Source organism: Bos grunniens, chromosome 12 (assembly GCF_055505025.1).
Source record: "Bos grunniens cultivar Pamir isolate PY7600 chromosome 12, Bosgru_T2T1.0, whole genome shotgun sequence".
NCBI lineage: Eukaryota > Metazoa > Chordata > Mammalia > Artiodactyla > Bovidae > Bos > Bos grunniens.
In genome coordinates this window covers 19,061,226-19,086,161 of record NC_141176.1, presented here as the reverse complement: position 1 = coordinate 19,086,161, position 24,936 = coordinate 19,061,226, and the positions used below count along the sequence as shown (strand labels likewise).

General features: G+C 37.1%; 1 protein-coding gene across 11 annotated transcripts in view; it reads right to left on the bottom strand.

The window, feature by feature from the left end:
• Window positions 1-24,936, bottom strand: part of FNDC3A (fibronectin type III domain containing 3A) — a 114,941-nt gene that overhangs the window by 63,034 nt on the left and 26,971 nt on the right. For all 11 annotated transcript variants that reach the window (XM_086329062.1, XM_086329054.1, XM_086329061.1 and 8 more), the window contains one exon: window positions 11,706-11,781. In XM_086329062.1, the coding sequence (XP_086185188.1) occupies window positions 11,706-11,781 (76 nt within the window). The remainder of the gene's footprint in view (window positions 1-11,705; window positions 11,782-24,936) is intronic.

Below are 24,936 nucleotides of genomic sequence, written 5' to 3'. Positions count from 1 at the left end.
GCCTTGTGTTGTCCCAGCTACGCTTTGGGGGCAAAAAAACAGAAATGTTTATGCCTAAGTTAGACTGCTTAATTAACACTTCCCTGAGTCCAAATTCGTGGTTGCAGTCACTACAGGGCTAAAATAAGATAACTCTCTGTATCAGTTTGTATTCAGTTGCTCTTCTCACCAGGAGATCCTTCCAGTGATGCTAACTTTAGAGAGTCTGGTCTTTATTTTTAATAAGGAAAGTGATCTTTCTAGACATTCTGACATAAGGTTAAGAAAAAGAATGCAAAGCACAAAGTAGGTCTGTAGTAAATACGTGTTCCTTTTCTAGCATCCCTTCACAGAATGATTTGGTTAAATAGAGGGGATCCAAACAAACACTTCTCCTTTCATAAATACGGACTAGCTTACTTATACTGGTACTTTTTTGGGGCTGACAAAAATCCTCAACATTTAATGGTTTTTGCCCTGGGTTCACATCTGTCCATTTGAATGTCAGAATTCTTTAAGCCAGTTCTAAATTATGGTATCAAATTTACACATTTCTTTTTTCCACCCCCTTGATTTCAAAAATTGTCAGACTATTACTAATATTATATACTTGTAAGCTTGGTATGTCCCATATTTTTAGCTTTCACTAGTTAAAAAATCACTTATCTGCACCAAAATGGTCCACCATTTTCCTTAATAAGCTCAGGGTCTCAGCTTAAAAAAAACCCAAACTCTAAATTTTATAAAATAAAATCAGGACTAAATTTTAAAAGAGTTACAACATTTATATGGTTATTTAAGCAATTAATATTCATCAAAATTATCAAGTTATACAGAAAACATAAACAAGGAAAGACATTCCTATAATCCTACCACATAGGGGCAGGCACTTGAAGGAAATGTGCTCAAATTACTTTTGATGCATATGTACTCATTAAAAGTAATATTTTTCCTTATTACAAAAAAGCTAATTATGTTGACACCCTCAGTAATGTATAATCAATAAAGAGACTTCAAGATTCAAGTCCTGATTAAACAAAACTACTAATTAATAATCTTTTTAATCTTCCATTTTGGGGAAATAAAAAGCAAAACCAGAGCTTATCCTTGTGTGTCCCTCAGGAAGTCTTTCCTAGTCCCTGGGCTGGTTTGGATGTTCCTACCAGAGCTTCTATAGCACCCTTCCTGTTTTCCTCCACCACAGCCCTTGTCTCATGTTACTGACAATCTCCCTATGAGATCACAAACTTTGTGGAGGGCAGGGATAGGGTCTATCTTACTCACCAGTAAATCCCCAGAGTTTTGGAATAGTAACTGTTCATATTGAGTTCATAATAATTTGCTAAATAAAAGAATGGCTTTTAAATGAAACCTAATATCCTAATCTAGACTCAGCAATTTACTCAGCAACTCAATCTTCTAAATAATCTACGCTATACCACCATACAGTTTTAATGCTTATAATGATTTAGGGCACTGGAAGATTCTAAATTATTTTCAGTACATTCTGTTCACTAAGGCTAAATTTAAGTGTTTATTTTGTAAATATTTTCAGTTACATGATTTGGAAAAATATTTTCTGGTTTTCAGTTAATCAGAAAGGTATTTTAACAAGAACACCTTGCCCCAGGTTAAAGTTTAAGGCATATACCTTACACCATACTAAGTTAGACTGCTTAATCAACACTCTAATAATATCATCTTTAGCAAAAATACTTAAATCCAACTGATGAAAATTTCTTCCCCAAAAGATGAGAAGGTAGAATTGAAAGATACAAATCTTCCTGTCAACCATCCCCATCATTTTAGGGTAATAAAAATTAAGATCTTTCTCAAGTATAAATGAAAAAGAACCTTTTCAAATTCTAGTATTTAGAGAGTTTGAATTCGCTCAGTCGTGTCTGACTCTTTGCGACCCCATGGATTATAGCCCACCAAGCTCCTCCATTCATGGAATTTTCTAGGCAAGAGTACTGGAGTGGGTTGCCATTTCCTTCTCCAGGGGATCTTCCCAACCCAGGGATCAAACCTGGGTCTCCCTCATTATAGACAGACACTTTACTGTCTGAGCCACCAGGGAATCCCAATATATAAAATACGGTACTATTTACTCCTTAAATTTCTTATGGTAGATTCTCTCCTCGAAGATCAATAAATGAAATGAAACATGCTTTCTCAGTGCTCTGAGGAAAAAATTATATCTTACAATGAAAAGTAAGAGGGTTTTTTTCCCCCTAGCATCATGTAGTACAACATACATAAAGCTATGTTGTACTTTTTGATAGGGTTGGTCTTAGGGTTCAGAGATGAATCTATAAAGTTCTTAGGGTATAGTAATTTGGTTTTGGATCTTTTGAAATAAGACACTCCCGTTTCTAGAATAGAATTTTGAATGACTTGTAGTAAATATATGAAAATATTTCGGAAAAAAGTATGTGGTTGAGAGAAGCTAACTATTGTTAAGTCATGAGTAGAGTGCCATCTCAGATACTTATGTTTGAGAAATGGCTGTAAAGTGTGGATTTTGCAGCCAGACTACCAGAGTTCAGGTCCCAGCTCAGCTGTTCAGTCACCCGAAACTGGCCAAGTTATTAACCTAGGTCTCAGTCTTCTTGTCCATAAAATGAAGGCAGTAATAGCTATCTCACAGGGGTGATAGGAGAATTAAATAGATTAATTACATTCAGAATGTTTACAAAAGTAACTGGTACAGTAATTGTTCAATAACCATTAGATAGTATCATACATGCTAATTAAATTATGTCACTTTCTGCCCTTTTAACCATTACTTGCAGTTCTATAGAGCATTGGTTTTGCAGTTAGAAATAAGTGCTGAAATAAAGACAACTTTGTTGCTTATTCCTAAAATAAGTCAAATAACATTTACAGTTTCTATAAATGCAAGGGACAGTTCCAGGTATTAACGGGGAAGGAAAGGAGATCTAGACACAATATGGTCTGTACCATAATCATTTGAGAAAGGCTAATGTGGGTCTAGACACCTGCATGTTTAAACTTCCCTGTTGAGTCTGATTCCTTGGTGAAGGGATGAAAATTTTAATCTTTACAGCCAGAAAGACCTTCCTTTGAGTCCCAGATCTTTCAGTAACTAGCTATGAGACTAACGAACCTCAAGTTTCTCACTCTGTTAAGGTTTAAGTAAGATTAATTGTACACACCACAATGCTGTCAGACAATGAGAACTCAATTACATGATTAGTGGTGGACTCTAAAACAGAAAAAAGACAAAAACCAGTAAGTGCCATATAAATCAATAAAAGACATATGCCAAGTTAGAGATATAGGCCAGACAATGAATGGAAAAGGAAACTGAGGAGTACTTTTTAACCCTGGGGTGGTCAGAAAGAATCTCAAGAGATGGGGAACTAGTTTGTACTGCGTTTTGAAGAATTGCAAAAAATTCAGAAAGCTCTTGTGTGTACACATGTGAATGCACACTCTTATGTAATTTTCAATGAAGGGGCAATGTAAACAAAGGTATGAGAGGGGTCTCTGTAAGAAATATATGGAGACTGGTGCTGTGCTTAGTCGTTCAGTTGTGTCCAACTCTTTGCGACCCCATGGACTGAAGTCCACCAGGCTCCTCTGTCCATGGGGATTCTCCGAGCAAGAATACTGAAATGGGTGGCCATGCTCTTCTCCAGGGGTAGAAACTGGAGTATCTACTAATTCTAGTATATCTGGAGTAGAAATTTCTGAAACTAAAACTAGAAAGAAAGACTGGAATGAGTTGGTGGAGTGCCTAGAAAATAAGGCTAAGAGTCCTATGCTGTATGAAATGAAAGAAGGCAAGGTTTTTTAGTTTGTTTTTAGCATAGTAATAAAAAAAAGTCATGCTTTAGGAAGGCCAAACTTGTAGTTACAGAAACAAATATGGAAAATAACATTTCTGTAAAGAAATTTGAATCCAAATCAATGTGGGACTAATGTGCTTATTAAAAGACCTCCCTTGTGGCTCTGCTGGTAAAGAATCTGCCTGCAATGCAGGAGACCTGGGTTTGATCCCTGGGTTGGGAAGATCCTCTGGAGAAGGGAAAGGCTACCCACTCCAGTATTCTGGCCTGGAGAATTCCATACACTCTATGGTCCATGGGGTTACAAAGAGTTGGACACGACTAAGCGACTTTCACAGTAACGTGCTCAAAAGGGCATGAAACTACTCAATTAGGTATGCTGCAGCTAAGTCGCTTCAGTCGTGTCTGACTCTGTGCGATCCCATAGACGGCAGCCCACGAGGCTCCCCCGTCCCTGGGATTCTCCAGGCAAGAACACTGGAGTGGGTTGCCATTTCCTTCTGCAGTGCATGAAAGTGAAAAGTGAAAGTGAAGTCACTCAGTTGTGTCCAACTCTTCTTGACCCCATGGACTATAGCCCACCAGGCCCTCCGTCCATGGGATTTTCCAGGCAAGAGTGCTGGAGTGGGGTGCCATTGCCTTCTCCGTCAGTTAGGTATAATACATACTTAAACAGATTTCTGTGACAAGTTTTAATCAAATCCAGTTAGAAAGTATAGCTCTCTAATGTGGCTATTTGTGAAAATTTCTCCAGTTTTTCAAGGGCTTTCCTGGTGGCTCAGATAGTAAAGAATCTGCCTGCAATACAGGAGACCCGAGTTCGATCTCTGGGGGAGGAAAATCCCCTGGAAAGGGAATGGCAACCCCACTCCAGTATTCCTGCCTGGAGAATTCCACAGACAGATGAGCCTGGCGGTTACAGTCCATGGGTTTGCAAAGTGTTGGACACAACCGAGCAACTAACATTTTCACTTTCCCCAATTTATACAGCTAGTCAGATTCATTTGATAAATTACAGTATCATCAGCCTTGGTTTCCTCATTTAGGAAGAAGCTGCTTCATATAAACAGTACTCAACTTATTAGAAAGTCAACTGGCAAAATAGGTATTTCAAATCCAGAATGTACTACTTCATGCTTTCAACTTTATAAATGGTAGTAAGGCTCTGCTATAATTAAAAACTCACAAAATAAGTACTGATATGGCCTAAAAAGTAGTTAAAATATTGTGCATGTGCGATGACAACAGAGTAGAATGACCTTTTTCTATTACTGTAAAATATATCAGAATGTATCAAATACTTAAAAATACCTTATATACTTAAGGTATATATATATATGTATATGCAGTGTATATACATATATATATATGTGTGTGTGTATATATATATTTGACATGGCCTCCACTGGGCTGAGGTCACTGACTAAACAAACTCCAAATGATGAAAATCTCAAGAGGGACAAGGAGGAACAGTGGAGAAATACTAATCACATTGGGACAGGTAAAATGTGGCTGAGGGAAGGTAGACAAGTATCTTTTGGGTAAAAATAAAGGGGGGCGGTTCTTATATACAATTCTTATATTTTACAAGATTCAAAAATGAAAAAGTATAAAAAAGAAGAGAAGAAAAACTTTCCCTTCATCCCTGTTCCCAATTTTATGCACCACCACTCCATAAGCAAACACTGTAATTATTTTTTGGAGGATCTTTGAAGATTTTCAATTATTATTATTATTTAAAATAGCCTGTGGCATCTATCAGTTGTTTTCTGGTATTTGTTCTTCACTTCTTCCATAGTAATAATCTTCTGAGTGTTAGCTGGATCCATGGGCACCTCATCCAAAGGCAACTTTTAGTTTTCTTATTTAGTTAGACATGAGCAGCTAAGCTATGGCCAGTGAGCATAAGTTACCTGTATAATCTCCAAAGTATGTCCTTAAAGAAAGAGGGCATATCTTTTATCTCTTCTTCTCTTCCTCTTTTCCATTCTGTCTGGGCCATGAACATTGGTGGTGAGCCACCATGGATCATGCAGACGAGTGTAATATTCTAGGGATGGCAGATCAAGATGGAAGTAACCTGAGTTCCTTCACTACCTATAGGGCAAAGAACTCCATACAAATACTAACAGACCTCTGAACATGACGCATGAGAGAAAAAATGTTCACATTATAATTGTCATAGTTTTCTATTGCTCTTTTAACATTAGCACAAACTTAGTGGTTTTAAGAAACACCCATTTATTAGCCCACAGTTCTGTAGTTCATAAATCCGTGTGTTGTATAAACTGGGTTTTCTACTCAGGGTCTCACAAAGTGAAAATCAAAGTACTGGCTAGGGTGTGTTCTCATTTAGAGGCTGGAGTCCTTTTCCAATCTCATGAGGCTGTGGTGGAATTGAGATTCTTATGGCTCTAGGACTAAGATTCTCATTTCCTTGCTAGCTATTTTACGCAATTATATTTCTAGGTCTTACATTCCTTTTGCCATCACCACTCATTAAAGTTTTTTTAATTGAAATTTTTATCACTTAAAAAAAAACAGAACTCACTGAACTGGTTGAGATTTCCTATTTTCAAGAGAACAACTTTAACAATAATATTTTATTCATTAGGAACATAAAGAATTGAAGACAACTTAATTTGCCTGAATTTTCCTTTTTTAGCATAAACATTGCAGTGTTCTCTTAACCAAGTCATATATAACAGTTTCTCTTGAAAAGTAACATTTAATAGCATTTAGGGACAATCTGGGACTATTACACAAAGTACTCAGGATGAATCATTCACTTAACCTAAAATGGGCTGAATTTATGAATGGATGATCCATTATGTTTCATTTTAAAAAACAAGACTCATTAATATTTCAAAATGAGTCTTTTGAGCCTCTCTAGGCAATGGCACCCCACTCCAGCACTCTTGCCTGGAAAATCCCATGGACGGAGGAGCCTGGTGGGCCGCAGTCCATGGGGTCGCTAAGAGTCGGACACGACTGAGCGACTTCACTTTCACTTTTCACTTTCATGCATCGGAGAAGGAAATGGCAACCCACTCCAATGTTCTTGCCTGGAGAATCCCAGGGATGGGGGAGCCTGGTGGGCTGCCATCTATGGGGTCGCACAGAGTCAGACACGACTGAAGCGATAGTAGCAGCAGCAGCAGCAGCGAAACTGATATTTTCATTTTAGAAGGAAAAATGTAGAGGACAAATTTTTTAATAGTGGATTTCCACCACATAGTTACTTATACTTTTAGAGTATTTCCTAAGGGTAGTTAAGCTTTCCTAAGTAATGTATAAAAGATATAACTTCTCCATGATTTAGTTTGTTAAATTATGAAAAAAGTAAATAACACCTAATCATATGGTAAAGAGACTACTACATATGGTTTGGACTTGAGTTAATTATAATTTCCATATACCTTAAAACTTCATGTAGTTCAGTCATATTTGTAGTAAAAAAAAAGCCCTTAGTCCAAAGATAATCAGTGGTCTTTTAAAAAATTCTTGGAATACTGATCTGAGTTTAGTTCAGTCGCTCAGTCGTGTTCGACTCTTTGCAACCCCATGAATCACAGCACGCCAGTCCCCTCTGTCCATCACCAACTCCCAGAGTTTACTCAAACTCATGTCCATTGAGTCGGTGACACCATCTAGCCATCTCATGCTCTGTTGTCTCCTTCTCCTCCTGCCTCCAATCCCTCCCAGCATCAGAGTCTTTTCCAATGAGTCAACTCTTCCCATGAGGTGGCCAAAGTATTGGAGTTTCAGCTTCAACATCAGTCCTTCCAATGAACACCCAGGCCTGATCTCATTTAGAATGGACTGGTTGAATCTCCTTGCAGTCCAAGGGACTCTCAAGAGTCTTCTCCAACACCACAGTTCAAAAGCATCAATTCTTTGGCACTCAGCTTTCTTCACAGTCCAACTCTCATATCCATACATGACGGCTGGAAAAACCACAGCCTTGACTAGACGGACCTTTGTGGGCAAAGTAATGTCTCTGCTTTTGAATATGCTATCTAGGTTGGTCATAATTTTCCTTCGAAGGAGTGTCTTTTAATTTCATGGCTGCAATCACCAGCTGCAGTGATTGTGGAGGCCCCCAAAATAAAGTCTGACACTGTTTCCACTGTTTCCCCATCTATTTCCCATGAAGTGATGCCATGATCTTCATTTTCTGAATGTTGAGCTTTAAGCCAACTTTTTCACTCTCCATTTTCACTTTCATCAAGAGGCTTTTTAGTTCTTCTTCACTTTCTGCCATAAGGGTGGTATCATCTGCATAGCTGAGGTTAATGATATTTCTCCCGGCAATCTTGATTCCAGCTTGTGCTTCTTCCAGTCCAGCGTTTCTCATGATGTAATCTGCATATAAGTTAAATAACTAGGGTGACAATATACAGCCTTGATATACTCCTTTTCCTATTTGGAACCAGTCTGTTGTTCCATGCCCAGTTCTAACTGTTGCTTCCTGACCTGCATACAGGTTTCTCAAGAGGCAGGTCAGGTAGTCTGGTATTCCCATCTCTTTCAGACTTTTCCACAGTTTATTGTGATCTACACAGTCAAAGGCTTTAGCATAGTCAATAAAGCAGAAATAGATGTTTTTCTGGAACTCTCTTGCTTTTCTGATGATCCAGTGGATGTTGGCAATTTGATCTCTGGTTCCTCTGCCTTTTCTAGAACCAGCTTGAACATCTGGAAGTTCACAGTTCATATATTGCTGAAGCCTGATCTACTTATTATTAAAATAAATTTAAGATATGGCATAAGATATTACCATAATTATGAATATCTAAAAAATTGAGAGCTGGTAGAAAAATTGTTGAATCTAATTCACACTAGTGCATCCTCATTTCACAGATGTGCAAAATAATGGGCAGAATTTAAGTAATCTACTGAAGGATATAGAATCAGAACATTTTAGACTTGTGAAGAACCTTTAAAGGCATTAACTCCAACCATCCACTGAAGAGAAATTAAACCTGCTAATGGCCCCATCAAGTGAAGACTCAGTAGATGCATTACCACCTACAAAGGCAGATGGGAAACTGATTGCTCCTGAGTCTCTCTGACAGCTCTGTTTATTACAAAGTTGTTCCTCATATTAAGCTAAATCTGTTTTCCTTTAACTCCCACCCACTAGTCCCAGAACCCAGGCTGACCTACTCCCAGACTTGTACCTTTAAAAATACACCATTAAGTAATTCATACATTTTGTTATTAATATTTCTTTAAAGTTTTATTGTGAATTTAGTAAGAAAAATTATATTTCATTCTGTGAGTTACAGTAATATAGCAAACAATATAGTGACCATGATATATAAAACAGACACTTAACTTCTAATAAATTTCAGGCATTTTTAATATCAAAGATCTGACAAATCTAACAAGATTCACGGGGCCTAAGGTGTAGTTTGTACACATGTCTCAGGGATTCTAGATTATCATAGCAGGTCACTAGGGGTCCTCCTTGGATGAAATCTTCCTCTCCCATCCCCAACAAACACATCCTGGGAGAAAACGGCCCTTATTTAAAACACGAATATTCGCAACCATTTAGTTTATGTTAGCCAAAATCTGGAAACAACTCAAAGGTCCCTCAACAAATGACTAAACAGACACAATATGTGGGTGTTCGTGCAATGTAACACAACTCAGCAATAAAAATGAGCGAACTAATGATGCAAGAACAACATGGACGGACCTCAAACGTGTTATACTAAGTGAAAAGAAGCCAAGAGGAAAATTCTGTATATGCTTTCATTTATGAGCTACTACTAGCAAAGGTAAAACTATAAAGACAAAAGCATTCTGAACAGACCTAATGAGCACAAGGATTCAGACTAGAACACAGAGGCCAGAAGTGCCAACATCTGGAGTGCAGAGAACTCACTCTAGGGTAACAGAGTTAGGATAATTGGGATACAGAGCTTGTAAGTATTTAACAAAATGTTGTTTTACTAAGGACCTAAATGTCATGTGGCTCAGTTTAGGAGAGACTTACTAACAAAATGCTCTGCAAAGGAGATGGCAAATACGAAAGAGCTGACTACGTGTGTGCTTATCCTCACCATAATCCCAAAACACATGGAGAACAAAGTGGTACTTCCTGGTGGGGACAAACGTTCCCTAACATCAGAAGCCCCTATAAAGGCAGGAAGAGTCAAGATCAGGTGTATGAGGAGAGAATGTGAGAGCAGAAAAGCAGTAATCAAGAGCAGCAGCAGTAAAGGGAAGACAAACAGGAACAGCGGTGCTGACAATAACCGCCCCAGGAGCAACAGTGCGGGTCACTCTCTGAGTTAGATGCAGCAGAAGCACCAAGAGTCCAGTAACCTCCCACCGGCAGACTAGAAAGTGACACCAGCAGCAACAGTGGTGAAACACACATCAGTAACTACTGAGAAGCTGGTCAGAGCTACCTGGAAACGAAAAGGAAAGCAGGGAGATTTAGAGGCAGAGGTAGCATCAATGGCATACTAACTCTAGTGGGTGAAGGGGCGCGGAATCAACACACCAGGGAACTGTCGATTAGCTCCTGACTTCTTGAGGTAAGGTGCGCTACTGCTTTCAACAAACCTGAATTCACTTTAACAATTTTTTTTTACACGTGAGAGTCAAATCATAAAAAAATAGCCAGAAATCCAGGATTTGGCTAAATGATTAACATCTAGGCATTATTTATGGCTCACTACATTTATATTTTTACATTAAAATTTCCATATTACCATGCAATCTTAATTGGTGCTCATATTGAAAACTCTAAGGCACTAAAATATCTCTGAGTATAAAAATATATTTTCAGTACATAGTAGTTACCAAGGCAAACAAGCATACCAATATACTTAAAAATATTTTAGCAGTTAGTTTTAATAAATATCAACAGCACACCTACTAAGCAAAAGGCATTATTTTAGCACAGAGAATCAAAAGTAAAAATGACACAGTTTTTGTTGTTAAGAAATCAAAACAGAAGGAAGCGAATACTCCTTGAACATTTTTATTAAATAAGGTTTTATGTACCAAGCTAAAGACAGCATCATTATTTCTATAAATTTTGAAGTTTAGTGGAAGTTTCTCTTACAAGTGTTTATTTCATTAGGAATTTGAATTAGTAAATTAGCTAGTGGGCATCCTATTTATACAGGTCTATTAGGAGCAATAACTATTCACTAGCTCAATTACTCTTTGAAATGTGCCTCTGCACAGGTATATTTGTTAAATTTAGGACTCTCATTCAGAGTACTCACTTCCAAAATTAACTAAGATTTTAGTTTAATTAACAGGTTACTTTGGAATCAAGGACTCTTCAGTTAGAATGAATGCTGGAACTTACACAACCAAAATTCTTTTACTACACAAGAATTATGTAGTAATTCATCCAAGCAGTACATGAGTACACATAATGATGGGTCTTTATAAAAAAACCTTTTAAAGATAAGATCTGAGCTCAGTCTGGAAGCACTTGGATAGGCTGGAGGTAGTGGTGATACGGATAAACTGTAGATAAGAACAGTACAGAAAGTATTCAATATAAAAAGGGTTCAGAGAGAGTGGATAAGCCAACTTAGCAGGACTAAAGGAAAACAGTATTGAAAGGAAAGTGGGAAAAAAGCAAGCAAGGATGATGAAATGATCTTTCAAAAAGACTAAGGAAACTGAACTGGATTCACCAAAGATTTTTGAGCAGGGGAGTGACATGAAGACCATTACAGTATATTAACCAAGAAACCCTGGGAAAGAGACAAATTAGGATGCTACTACAATAGTTAAGCCATAAAGTCTGCAAAGTTCGTGCCTTGGTGTGGTGGCAGTCAGAAAGAAAGGAAGAAACCACAAGCATATGACACTTTTATGTTATCATAAACTTTAGTCTTGTCTCAAAAGATAATAAATTACCATTCTTACCTGTAATGCACTGAAACTGTCCATCTTCTCTTCTTATTGTAAATGCTTCCCCTGGGTTAACTTGTACCAGAATAACCTTAAAATGAGGGGAAGAAGTATTAATTATAAGAACAGCAGATCAAATCTGCATATCAAGATATTAAACGTTGCAAGAGAGTAGATGTATGCTATTTAATAGGGAAGGAAAATGGGGACTACACATTTGCTGAAAAAATTAATTACTTCACTTTTCTGGAGATCAGACTTAAGCCAAAAGTAAGGGAATAAAAAAAGACACTGCACTGCTGACCTTCCAATTCCTAACCCCTTTAAAAAACCAGAGTTCGGATCTGACAGTTACACTACTCTCTGTCAAATTACCGAATAGGTTCCCTTCTCCACTCAGCTTCTTCCATCTCTTACATCCCCGTATCCATGCTGCCATTCTTGAGACCTCACTCAGTTCGCAGGACAGATCAGCCGGGCAGTTTTCTTTTGTCATTCTTTAGAGAAAATGCTTTTAATGCCTGGTTTCAGTTAATACTGTCAACAGGGGGTGAGTGGACAACTGATAAAAGTAACTGCCTGAATATTTGCCAATAGTTAACTTCTAGCTCTCTTACCATTTTGAACAGAGATACATACAGCTATTGTGCATTAAGTATTCTGAACTTAAATACTACTAATATTTATATTACTTCCTGAATAACAGATAAAACATAGGCTTGAAACATATGTTTTGGATAAGATGGCTACCACCAAAGGGCAGATTAAAGTTGACAATGACTGTAAATAATGCCATATCATGGAGACTTTACAAGTAGGCTATGACGATACATGGGCTTCCCGGGTAGCTCAGAGGTAACAAATCCATCTGCCAATGCAGGAGATGTGGGTTCAATTCCTGGGTTGGGAAGATCCCTGGAATAGGAAATGGCAACCTACTCCAGTATTCTTACCTGGGAAACCCCATGGACAGAGGAGCCTGGAGGGCTACAGTCCATGGGGTTGAAAAAGGGTCAGATACAACTTAGCGACTTAACAACAACATGATGATACATGCAAATACTAATACAAAATGGTACATAAATGTAACACAAAAAAGTGTAATGAAAATGTCCCTGATTAAAGTTATAACCATGCTTAGTATATACACTAATGAAGACCAGAAAAATCTAGAAAAATGTAATTAACATTGAACATTTCTTAAATTTCCTAATTAATAATAAAAAAAATACAGTGGCTTGGTGAAATTATGGAAGAAAACAGATAAAATTTAAGAGGATCAAATGTAAAATTATTTTCTTAAAGAAAGAAATAATTTTCAAAAAAAGCAAGACAGCAGAAAAAGACATCTCTGGAGTGAGAAAGAAAGAGAAGGACCAAGATGAATTGACAGATAACAGAAATCAGGAAGCCTGACATGAATACCTCTAAACAAACAGGGCATACAGCCTGGGGAAAGTCAGAGCTAAGGAAACCTGAGGTATCATTTAGTCCAACGCAGATTTATTTTTTTTTTTAAGTAAAATAAGAGATTATTGTTGTTACTGAAAAGTTACTTCATCTTACAAGACCATTCAAACAAACTTTCTCTTAAGGTAAACTCCCACTGCAGTGGACTTAAAACTTATCAACTAACTACTTAAAGTGAGGCAATTTCAAATGGACATTTACCACCTTGGAATCTGAACTACTACATAAAAGTGCCAAACTGTATCCAAATGTCAGGGCAGTCATTTATTAGTAATATCTACATGTATTTTAAAGGAAACACAATAATGAGTGAACAATTTTTTATTATTTTTATCAGCACAGATCTGTTGCTTTAAGGATATGCCCTCTAGCATAGGAGAAACGCACAAATTTATAGGACAGAGAAAGAACATACACTGGACACAATGTTTATAAGATTTCTCCTGAACTGATGCTGGACACCTGCCTGCCTCTTACTTTCCGTATTTTCCTGTACTGACCGCCCTATAGCTTTTCAGCTATCCGTCTGCTCTATTCCGTTCAATCTAGTATTCCATAGTCAGAAGTTTCATCATCTTCATTTCCTGGCCTATGATTTATTTACTATTCTCCAGCACTATCTGATACACACTTGACTTCTGCTGACATTTTCCTATGAGGAACTACTTCCTTCTTTAGGAAACACTACTCTTCCTTCAACAAGTTGACACCCTAAAGCAGAGTTAGGTAATTCCTGTATTAGAGACATAGCACTTTGTATATCCTTCTATTAAAATACTTGGTACATGACTGTATTCACTTGTTTGCATGTTGTCAACTCTGCTACAACACACATGAGCCCTTTACTTCAGTCTACTTATTTTTATACGCAGAGACTACAGAAGATGAAGAAATGTTTGCTGAATTAACTACTGTTCAGTCTCTAAATAGCTCCTAAATCTTTTCTTCTGGCTTTGAGAACAGGGCTAGCTGATAAAACTTTCTGTGATGATGAAAGTATTCTATAATGGTGCTGTCTGATAATAGCCTGTAGCTATATTTGGCTATACATGGCCTGAAAATGTACACAAGCGCTACTGAGCATTTGGAATGTGACCAGTGAGAATGAAGAACTCATCTTCTTTAATCTTCTTCATTTTAATTAAATAGCCACATGTAGTTAATGGCTACTGAGTATAGCTCTAGATTCCCCAAACTCCAAAATTATATTTCCAACTAATTTCTGGATTTATTTACCTTGATAAAATGCAGATACCCAATCTTATTATGTCTAAATTTAAATTCATTATATGATTTTCCTAAGAAATTAAGCCAGGAAATTGACTTCACAAACAAGTATGAACTACTTAAACATCAAAATGTTATTAAGCTGACTTCACTATTAAGAACTTTGAATCATGCTTTGTTCTTCACTGGATCCTGTCAATCTGTAAAGGGGCTGGCTGATGTAACACATTTCAGCTGAAGTCTACAAAGAGATTAATAACTGTAAATAAAAGGGCAGCTATCAAACTAATGAATTTGAGTTTAATTCTTAGTCCTATGAAGGACTTTTTAAACTCAGGTAAGAATACCAGCATATAGAGAAACAATTGAGATCTGTTAACCATTCACTCTTTTAACTGACAAGTAATTAATGAGCAAATACTAAACATTAGGCACGTTTTGCAGAGCTGAGAATATACAGATGAATCATTAAGGGAAATTAGTTACAGCCAATTACAATGCTAAGCTAGAATACAAGGTATGCAATATAATATGTGATAAACAGAAAATACTTTCTATTAGGGTCATCTGTCTTCACAATTGCTTTTTTAGAAATAAAGCACTATAATAGAAAAAATATGAATTTGGAATCAGACAATTCTATACTGAAATTCTGCTCTATTGCTTAATAAATGTGGTTTTTAGACAAATTATTTAAACTCCATGAACTTTAGTGTCCTCTTCTAAAATGTAGTGTTTTTGAAGGATTAACAGAAACACTGTATGTAAAATGCCAGCACAGTGCCTGACATACAGCAGACCCTCAAAAACAATTAACTTTTCCTTTAATTAGGGTTGTTTTGCATTTAATCTTTTATCTAGACTGTGGAATACTTCATTACAGTTTATGGCAGAATAACATTTCACTGTATCACATTTTGTTTATTCATTTGTTGATGGACATTTGGATTGTTACCACCTTTGGGCTATTAATAAAAAAGCTGTACAAATTTTTATATGGACATGTTTTCATTTCTCTTGAGTAAATACCTAGAAGAACTGCTGGGTCATAGCATAGCTGCATGTTTGATTGGGGAATTGCCATATTGTTTTCAAAGTGGATACACCAGTTTACATTCTCACCAGCAGCGTATGAATGTTCCAATTTTTCCAGGTTTTTGTTAACACTTGCTACTATTTGACTTTTATTCTAGCCATTTTACTGGGTATGGTTTCATTTGCATTTTTCTAAACATTAATGACATCATTAATTAAATTAACTGAACGTTAATGCCAACAAAGGTCCATCTAATCAAAGCTATGGTTTTCCACTAGTCATGCATGGATGTGAAAGCTGGACTATAAAGAAAGCTGAGCGCCGAAGAACTGATGCTTTTGAACTGTGGTTCAAAAAAAAAAGAGAAGACTCTTGAGAGTCCCTTGGACTGCAAGGAGATCCAACCAGTCCATTCTGAAGGCAATCAGTCCTGAATATTCATTGGAAGGAGTGATGCTGAAGCTGAAACTCCAATACTTTGGCCACCTGATGCAAAGAACTGACTGTTTTGAAGAGACCCTGATGCTGGGAAAGATTGAGGGCAGGAGGAGAAGGGGACGACAGAGGATGAGATGGTTGGATGGCATCACTGACTCAATGGACATGAGTTTGAGTAAGCTCCAGGAGTTGGTGATGCACAGGGAGGCTTGCCATGCTGCAGTCCATGGGGTCGCCAAGAGTCGGACACGACTGAGTGACTGAACTGAACATTAATGAAACATTACTGAAACATTAATGATGTTGAACAACTTTTAATGTACTTATTGGTCATGTACATACCTTCTTTGAAGAAATGAGCATTCAAAACCTTTGCCCAGTTTTTATTTGGGTTAATTGTCTTTTCATTGCTGAGTTCTAAGAGTTCTGTAAATATTCTGAATACAAGATCTGACAGATTTACAATGTTGCATCAGAAGCTCTTTTGAAAGAAGAAACGTGTTTATAGTTAATTTTTCCCTAAACTTGTGGTGTATCTTTTTCATTTTTGTTCAATATTCATGTTTGTATATATCTAATATTAGTACTGATACATAACTATTGATTTGTAAGGCTTTTTTTTTTCCAGTTTACGTCAGTGGCATCATTATATTAATATAATGATCATATATAATATCCCTCCTCTAATTTGCTGTTTTATGCACCTTTTTACTTTTTAAGATTTATCCATAGTAGAGGCTCATACAATGGAATACTGGTAATCATATTCTAGCATTCCATTGTATGAGGGCTTCCCAGGTGGCACTAATGGTAAAGAACCCACATGCCAATGCGGGAGACATAAGAGATACATGTTTGATCCCTGGGTTGGGAAGATCCCTTGCAGGAGGGCACAGCAACCCAATCCAGTACTCTTGCCTGGCTAAACCCATGGACAGAGGAGCCTGGTGGGTTACAGTCCATGGGGTATCAAGAGTCAGACACGACTGAAGTGACAGCATGCACACAGGCATTCTATCATATGAATCCTCTAAATCCTATTCATTTCTCTGTTAGATATTTATATTACTTCTTGTTTTCTTGTTATTACAAAGCAATGAACAGGCACGCACATGTGCCCTTGTATACATGTATAAGATTTTCTGTAAGATAACTACCTAGAAGAATATTATATTAGGTCTGCACTTTTTCAGTTTTATTAAATATTGCCAGGCCACTTCCAAAAATAGTTGCGCCAGCAGTGTATGAAGGATTCCACTGCTCCACAGACTTACTATATTTCAGGTTTCTTAATATTTACATTATCACTAAGGTTTTAATTAGCATTTCCCTTCTTCAAAACAGTTCCAAACTCCTTTTTCTCCCAAAACCCTTAATTAGTCCAGTGAATCATCCCCAAGAAGATAGGGTACTTTGTTACATACAGGCACTTTGTTGCCAACTTTGCAGCTAACATGAAATTCTTTCCTTATACTCTAAGCACTCATTAATGTGCCAGTTAAGTTTACCAATGGTTTTAGTTTTAAAAGATGAGTTTTTATATTACATAGGCATGTGTTAAGTCGCTCAGTCGTGTCCAACTCTTTGTGACTGCATGGACCATAGCCCACCAGGCTCCTCTGTCCATGGGATTCTCCAGGAAAGAATACTAGAGTGGGATGCCATGCCCTTTTCCAGGGGATCTTCCCGACCCAGGGATCAAACCTGGTTCTCCTGCACTTCAGGCAGATTCTTTACCGACTGAGCCATTAGGGAAGCATACATAGGTACACAGACCAATACGCGGTCAATTATATGTTTACAGATCCTTAGGAGACACTGGAATTGATGTTTACTAATAATAGGTATTTTATTTAGATATTCCCCAAGTAGAGGCATATCTATTTTTGTTCACACAAGAGGCATGTGGATATTTCCTTTAAAATTCAAATAGTATATATATCTATCATGATAATAGATAAAATGAAACAGACAGACAATTCCAAATGTTGATCTGACTGCAGAGCAAATGCCAAAAACATACTGCTTGTGGAACTGGTGCTGCCTCTTTGGAAACCTTTTTTTTTGCCAATAGCAGGACAGGAAAAAATAATCTTACCCTAGAGGGAAGCAGCAGCTATTTGGGGAAAATAATAGTACTCTACAATAAGGAAAAACTGAAGCAGTAATAAAAGCTTGGTGTTTGAGGGAATATGAGAGGAGTTCAATTGTATTTGAGGTATTGGGGATGTATAAGTAGAAATAAACAAACAAAAAAAATAGCAGTTACTACTTGAACATGTATTAATATATTCCCTATGACCCATGCACTCCATTGCATACACATGTGCAGAAGTTGTGTACAGGAATGTTCCTGAAGAATCACTTGTGGTAAGCAAAAACTGGAAACAACCCAATTTTCCATCAACAATAAATTGAAGCAACTAAGGCATATTTATAGGATGGAATATTATACAGCAAATACTATATATAGCTATGAATGGTAACAGGAATGAATGTCATATGTTGACCAAAATAATGCATACTGTATAATTCTACTTATGTAAAATTCAAAGACAGGGAAAACTAATCTTTGGTTTGGGGAAGTAAAAAGGGATAGATATTCTTTGGGAGAGAGGGAATACTTCTAGGAAGGATTAAAAGCATAATCCTTCCCAAGAGACTTCTTGGGATTACCTTTCAAATCCTTCCCAAGAAGCCTCTTGGGGGTGCTGGTAAAGTTCTATTGCTTGACCTGAGGATGGTTACAGGGGTTATGCTCCTTTCAGTTTTTTTAATTGGCCTGTACAGAAATGATTTGTGCACTTCTCTGACTTATGTTGGTTTTAAATAAAGACATTCTTAAAATCTTAAACAGTTCAGATAAAGCAAAATTTTAACCTCTTGCCAACAAGCTCCTCTTTCCTAAGAAGAACTACTGTTAATAAATGGATATATATGTGTACAGAGCTTTTCTTCCTGTGATATATGTGTATGTATACTTGGAATTGCATGGCTTTTTTCCTTTTTTAAATTGTTAGAACTTTTTTTTTAAGTTTAAAAAGTAATAAATCCACAAGATTAAAAAAATACTCAAACAGTACAAAATGTTGTATAAAATGTAAACTCTTTTTCTGGGGTCAGTCCCTGCTTATAATTTCTTGTATAATTTTCTGTCATGTGTTTATATATGTGTGCATATTTGTCTGATTTTCAAAATGTTCTTTTTTGAAATATCACATAAATGCATTTCAGGAATTTGACTCCTGGGCATTTTATCTGGCGGTTAAGTAGATATACAACAGTACTTGAATATAAAACAACCATAAGTATATTATTGAAAGGGAAACATTATGAGAACTGAAAAAGCAGAATTCAACTTCTAGTTCTACAAACATCTGTATAGTTTTTGACAAAAAAAATCTTGCTTTGTATTAAGCTAACGTAAGAACATACAAAAGATCATGGGAAAAATCATCTTTGTAAAAAGTCTCCTTTTCATTTAGTGTCTCTTATTACAGGAGTTTATAATCAGATTCACTTTAAAGAATTTTCAGTATCCCATGGATAAATTTCAGTTGAATGCATTTCCTTGTTTATTTAGTGCTGCTTACCAGTTACTCTTTATTTCTTCCTCACTTCAGTCCAACTTACATTTCTTAAAAGTCAACAATTCTTACATGATTCTGGGGCACAGGAGCTGACTAAGTACAGAATTCCTTAACTAGAGAATTAGGAATTATTCTAACTGTATACTATCCAGGAGTTAATTTAATAGAATATCTATTGTTTTTAGATCAGAGTCCATCAAAATTCCATGACCATTATGCTTTATTTCACTAAGATGCTGTTCCCTTTAGATTTGATGATTCTGTCTTCCACAACAGGTTTAAGTGTGTGTATATACTCATAAATATTTCACTAAAATAATGTAAAAATTTTAATGTTTTAAGTTATAGAAACAGCTAAGTGTCAGTACATTGCAGGGCTGCAGCAAGGTTTCCTAGGAGGTGGCATATGCTCTAAATTGGTGTCCAATATATGTTGCTGTTTCTCTCATAGCCAGTCCAAGTCCAAGAATCAAGGGATAAAAACGAGAGGGATACCACTCTCTTGCAATAAAAATATAATAAGAGATTATTATCCTGCAAGGTTGCTAGATATTAAAGCAATATACAAAAATAAGCTGTGTTTCTATTTACCAACAACAGAACATGAAATTTCATACACATGGATACAATTTATAACAGCTTAGATATACCAACTTGAACTTTAAGGACTGAAAAATTCAATACTGTAAAGATGTCAATTCTCTCCTAAGTTGATCTACAGATGCAAAGTAATCCAAATCCGAATCTCAGAAGGTTGTATCTGTGTATACTGAGAGGCTATTTCTAAAATTTGTATGTAACGTGAAGGCCAAGCATGTCAAAACACTCTCAAAGAACAACAAAGTGAGACAGTTTGCCCTACCAGATTGCAAGACGTTATTTAAAGTATCGGTGTGTTCTTGGCATAGGGATAATCAAAACAGATCAACAGAATAGAATTAATAAATCAGAAAAGATTCCACAGATTTATGGTAACTTAATTTATGGCATAAATATCACTGTGAAGCAACAGGAAAATGACAGTTATTTCAATAAATGGTATGAGATAATTTGATATACCTATGGAAAAATAATCAGATTAACACAATTCACAGAAGAAAACTCCAGTGGATTTTTGAATAAAATGTTCAAAGTGAAACCATACTTTTTAGAAGATAATGTAGAAAAACATTTTTATTACCTCAGTGTAGGGAAGAATTTTTTAAACAAACAAAAAATACAAACTCTAGATAAAAGAACTGATAAATGTGACTACATTAAAATTAAGAATTGTTCATCAAGATACTGAAAAGTATGATTATAAGGATAAGAGAAAACATTCACTACACTGCTGCTGCTAAGTCGCTTCAGTCATGTCTGACTCTGTGCGACCCCATAGACGGCAGCCCACCAGGCTCCCCTGTTCCTGGGATTCTCCAGGCAAGAACACTGGAGTGCGTTACCATTTCCTTCTCCAATGCATGAAAGTGAAAAGTGAAAGTGAAGTTGCTCAGTTGTGTCCAACTCTTAGCGACCCCATGAACTGCAGCCCACCAGGCTCCTCCATCCATGGGATTTTCCAGGCAAGAGTACTGGAGTTGGGTGCCATTGCCTTCTCCAATTCACTACACTGGTGCCTGATAAAAGGTTTATATCCAGAATATATACAAAGGGTTTTGACAAATCGAAAGAAAAAAACAGCAACAAACTAGGAACTGCCTAGATGTCCATTAAGAATAGAAGAGATAAATCAATATACTGTTGTAAATTCATACATGGAATCCTATACAGCAAGGAAAAGAACACATTTCAGCAACATACAACAAAAAATGAATCACCATGTTGGATAAAACCAGGAAGACACAAAAGATCAGTTATAGTAAAGATTACTTTAAAGATCAAGAATAGGCAAATCTAAACTGTTATTGCTTAGTGATATATATATACATAAAACTATAAAGAACAGTCTGGCAGTAATTCCCATAAAAGTAAAGGTAATGGTAACCTCCAAAAATGGGTATTGTGATGTAGAAGGAATACACAGGGGATTTCTAGGATGTTGGCAGTTAGTCTGGCTGGCAGTTATAAGAATTTATGTTTTATAGTCATGTGCTATATCTTTGTTTTATGTACTTTTCTATATATATAGGTTGTAACTTACAATTTAAACAGGTTTTGAAAAAAGTAAGCTGAGGGTATGTTCCCTGTTTTCTCAGATTCTCTTTCTGGCATCTGTTCATCACAGGACCAATTACTTTAACCATATTTTCTTATTTTCTGTGTTCTTGATGCTTTGGCATTTATGGTTGAGCTGGCTAGGGAAGAGACTGCCCATCCCAGGGCTAACCAATTCTTAGAAGTGGCAAAGGGCTCAGTCAGGAGCACACCCCTCACATGCAAACCAACCAATTACAAGTCTACAGATCCAACTAACCCCCTTACTGAACTCTTACAAGCCAGTATTTCTGCTGCTCTAAGTCACCCCAGGGCCAAGTAACAGGCAACTAAAGACCACCTGTATAGCCCCAAATCTGCCAGAATCATTTTTTTATTTTCTTGAGATTTAATTGACAAAACATTGTATTGGTAGTTTTAAGTGTACAGCATGATTTGATATGAATATATTACAAGATAATTACCACAGTAAGTTTAGTTAACATCTACCACCACACAGTTACAAGTTTTTTCTTGTGATGAGAACTTTTAAGATCTACTCCCTTAGCAACTTTAAAATATGGTGCTGCTAACTACAGTCATTCTGCTGTACATTACATTCCTAGGATTTATTTATCTTATAACTGGAAGTTTGTACATTTTGGCCATCTTTACCCTGTTTGCCCAGCACCCTAATTTCCCACTCTGCAATAACCAATCTGTTCTCTGTATCTACGAGCTCATTTAAAAATATATTCTATATAAATATTACTCAACTATTAGAAAGAATGCATTTACATCAGTTCTAATGAGGTGGATGAAACTGGAGCCTATTATACAGTGAAGTAAGTCAGAAAGAAAAACACCAACACAGTATATTAACGCATATATATGGAATGTAGAAAGATGGTAATGACAACCCTCCCAGTCCATCCTAAAGGAAATCAGTCCTGAATATTCATTTGAAGAACTGATGCTGAGGCTGAAACTCCAATACTTTGGCCACCTGATGTGAAGAACTGACTCATTTGAAAAGACTCTGATGCTGGGAAAGATTGAAAGCAGGAGGAGAAGGGGACGACAGAGGATGAGATGGTTGCATGGCATCACCAACTTGACAGACATAAGTTTGGGTAAACTCTGGGAGTTGGTGATGGACAGGGAGGCCTGGTGCGCTGCAGTCCATGGGGTTTCAAAGAGTCAGACACAACTGAGCAACTGAACTGAACTGAATGACCCTATACATGAGACAGCAAAAGAGACACAGATATAAATAACAGACTTTTGGACTCAGTGGGAGAAGGTGAGGGTGGGATGATTTGAGAGAACAGCACTGAAACACATATATTACCATATGTGAAATAGATGGCCAGTCCAAGTTCAATGCGTGAAACAGGGCACTCAAAGCCGGTGCACTGGGACCACCCAGAGGGATGGGATGGGGAGGGGAGTTCAGGATGGGGAACACATGTACACCCGAGGCTGATTCATGTCAATGTATGGCAAAAACAACCACAATACTGTAAAGTAATTACCCTCCAATTAAAATAAATTAATAAAAAAATGTATATTCCATATATAAGTGAGACCATACCATGTCTTCGCTATTGCAAACAATGCTGTAACAAACACAACACAAGGGTACATATATCTTCTTTGATACATGATTTCACTTACTTCAGATAAATACCAGAAGTAAAATTGCAGGATCATGTGGTAGTTCTATTTTTAATTTTTTGAGGAATCTCCATATTGTTTTCCACAATGTCTGCAACAATTTACATTCCCATCAACAGTGAACAAGGGTGCCCTGTTCTCCACATCCTTGTCAATACTGATTTCTTCCCTGCCACAATTAATGAACAGCCAATCCAAAGCTGTTTACCCTGTTGTGTCTTTCCTGAGAAAACACTAATTAATGGCTTTGGTCTAGGCTTTCTGCCTGTTTCTGCTTCCGCTTCCAGACCAAAATCTGGTATTTTCCCTGCGGTCCAGAGTGGCATGGCATGCTCTCTTCTTTCAGGAAATATAAGTAACACAAATTCAGTCTATGTCATTACTCAAGTCACCTCCATGAATTAAAATCCTGCAGGGACAAGTGAGATAAAATAGTAATGGAGATTTGTAAAATAACAATTAAAAAATTAATGAAATGGAGAAGATTCTGATAAAAACACTAGACAGGCACTGAGTTTTGAAAGACCTTAACCAAAAGTGTCAGTTTAGTTCAGTCATTCAGTCACGTCCAACTCTTTGCGACCCCATGAACTGCAGCACGCCAGGCCTCCCAGGCCACCAACTCCCGGAGTCACCCAAACCCATGTCCATCGAGCTGGTGATGCCATCCAACCATCTCATCCTCTGTTGTCCCCCCTTCTCCTCCTGCCCTCAATCTTTCCCAGCATCAGGGTCTTTTCAAATGAGTCAGCTCTTCACATCAGGTGGCCAAAGTATTGGAGTTTCAGCTTCAACATCAGTCCTTCCAATGAACATCCAGGACTGATCACCTTTAGGATGGACTGGCTGGATCTCCTTGCAGTCCAAGGGACTCTCAAGAGTCTTCTCCAACACCACAGTTCAAAAGCATCAATTCTTCGGCCCTCAACTTTCTTTATAGTCCAACGCTTGTATCCATACATGACTAATAGAAAAACCATAGCCTTGACTAGACAGACCTTTGTTGACAAAGAAATGTCTCTGCTTTTTAATATGCTGTCTAGGTTGGTCATAAATTTCCTTCGAAGGAGTAAGCATGTTTTAATTTCATGGCTGCAATCACCATCTGCAGTGATTTTGGAGCCCCAAAAAATAAAGTCAGCCACTGTTTCCATTGTTTCCCCATCTATTTGCCATGAGGTGATGGGACCAGATGCCATGATCTTAGTTTTCTGAATGTTGAGCTTTAAGCCAACTTTTTCTCTCCTCTTTCACTTTCATCAAGAGGCTCTTTAGTTCTTCTTCACTTTCTGCCCTAAGGGTGGTGTCATCTGCATATCTAAGGTTATTGATATTTCTTCCGGCAATCTTGATTCCAGCTTGTGCTTCTTCCAGTCCAGCGTTTCTCATGATGACTCTGCATATAAGTTAAACAAGCAGGGTGACAATATACAGCCTTGACGTACTCCTTTTCTTATTTGGAACCAGTCTGTTGTTCCATGTCCAGTTCTAACTGTTGCTTCCTGACCTGCATACAGGTTTCTCAAGAGGCAGGTCAGGTGGTCTGGTATTCCCAACTCTTTCAGAATTTTCCACAATGTATTGTGATCCACACAGTCAAAGGCTTTGGCATAGTCAATAAAGCAGAAACAGATGTTTTTCTGGAACTCTCTTGCTTTTTCGATGATCCAGTGGA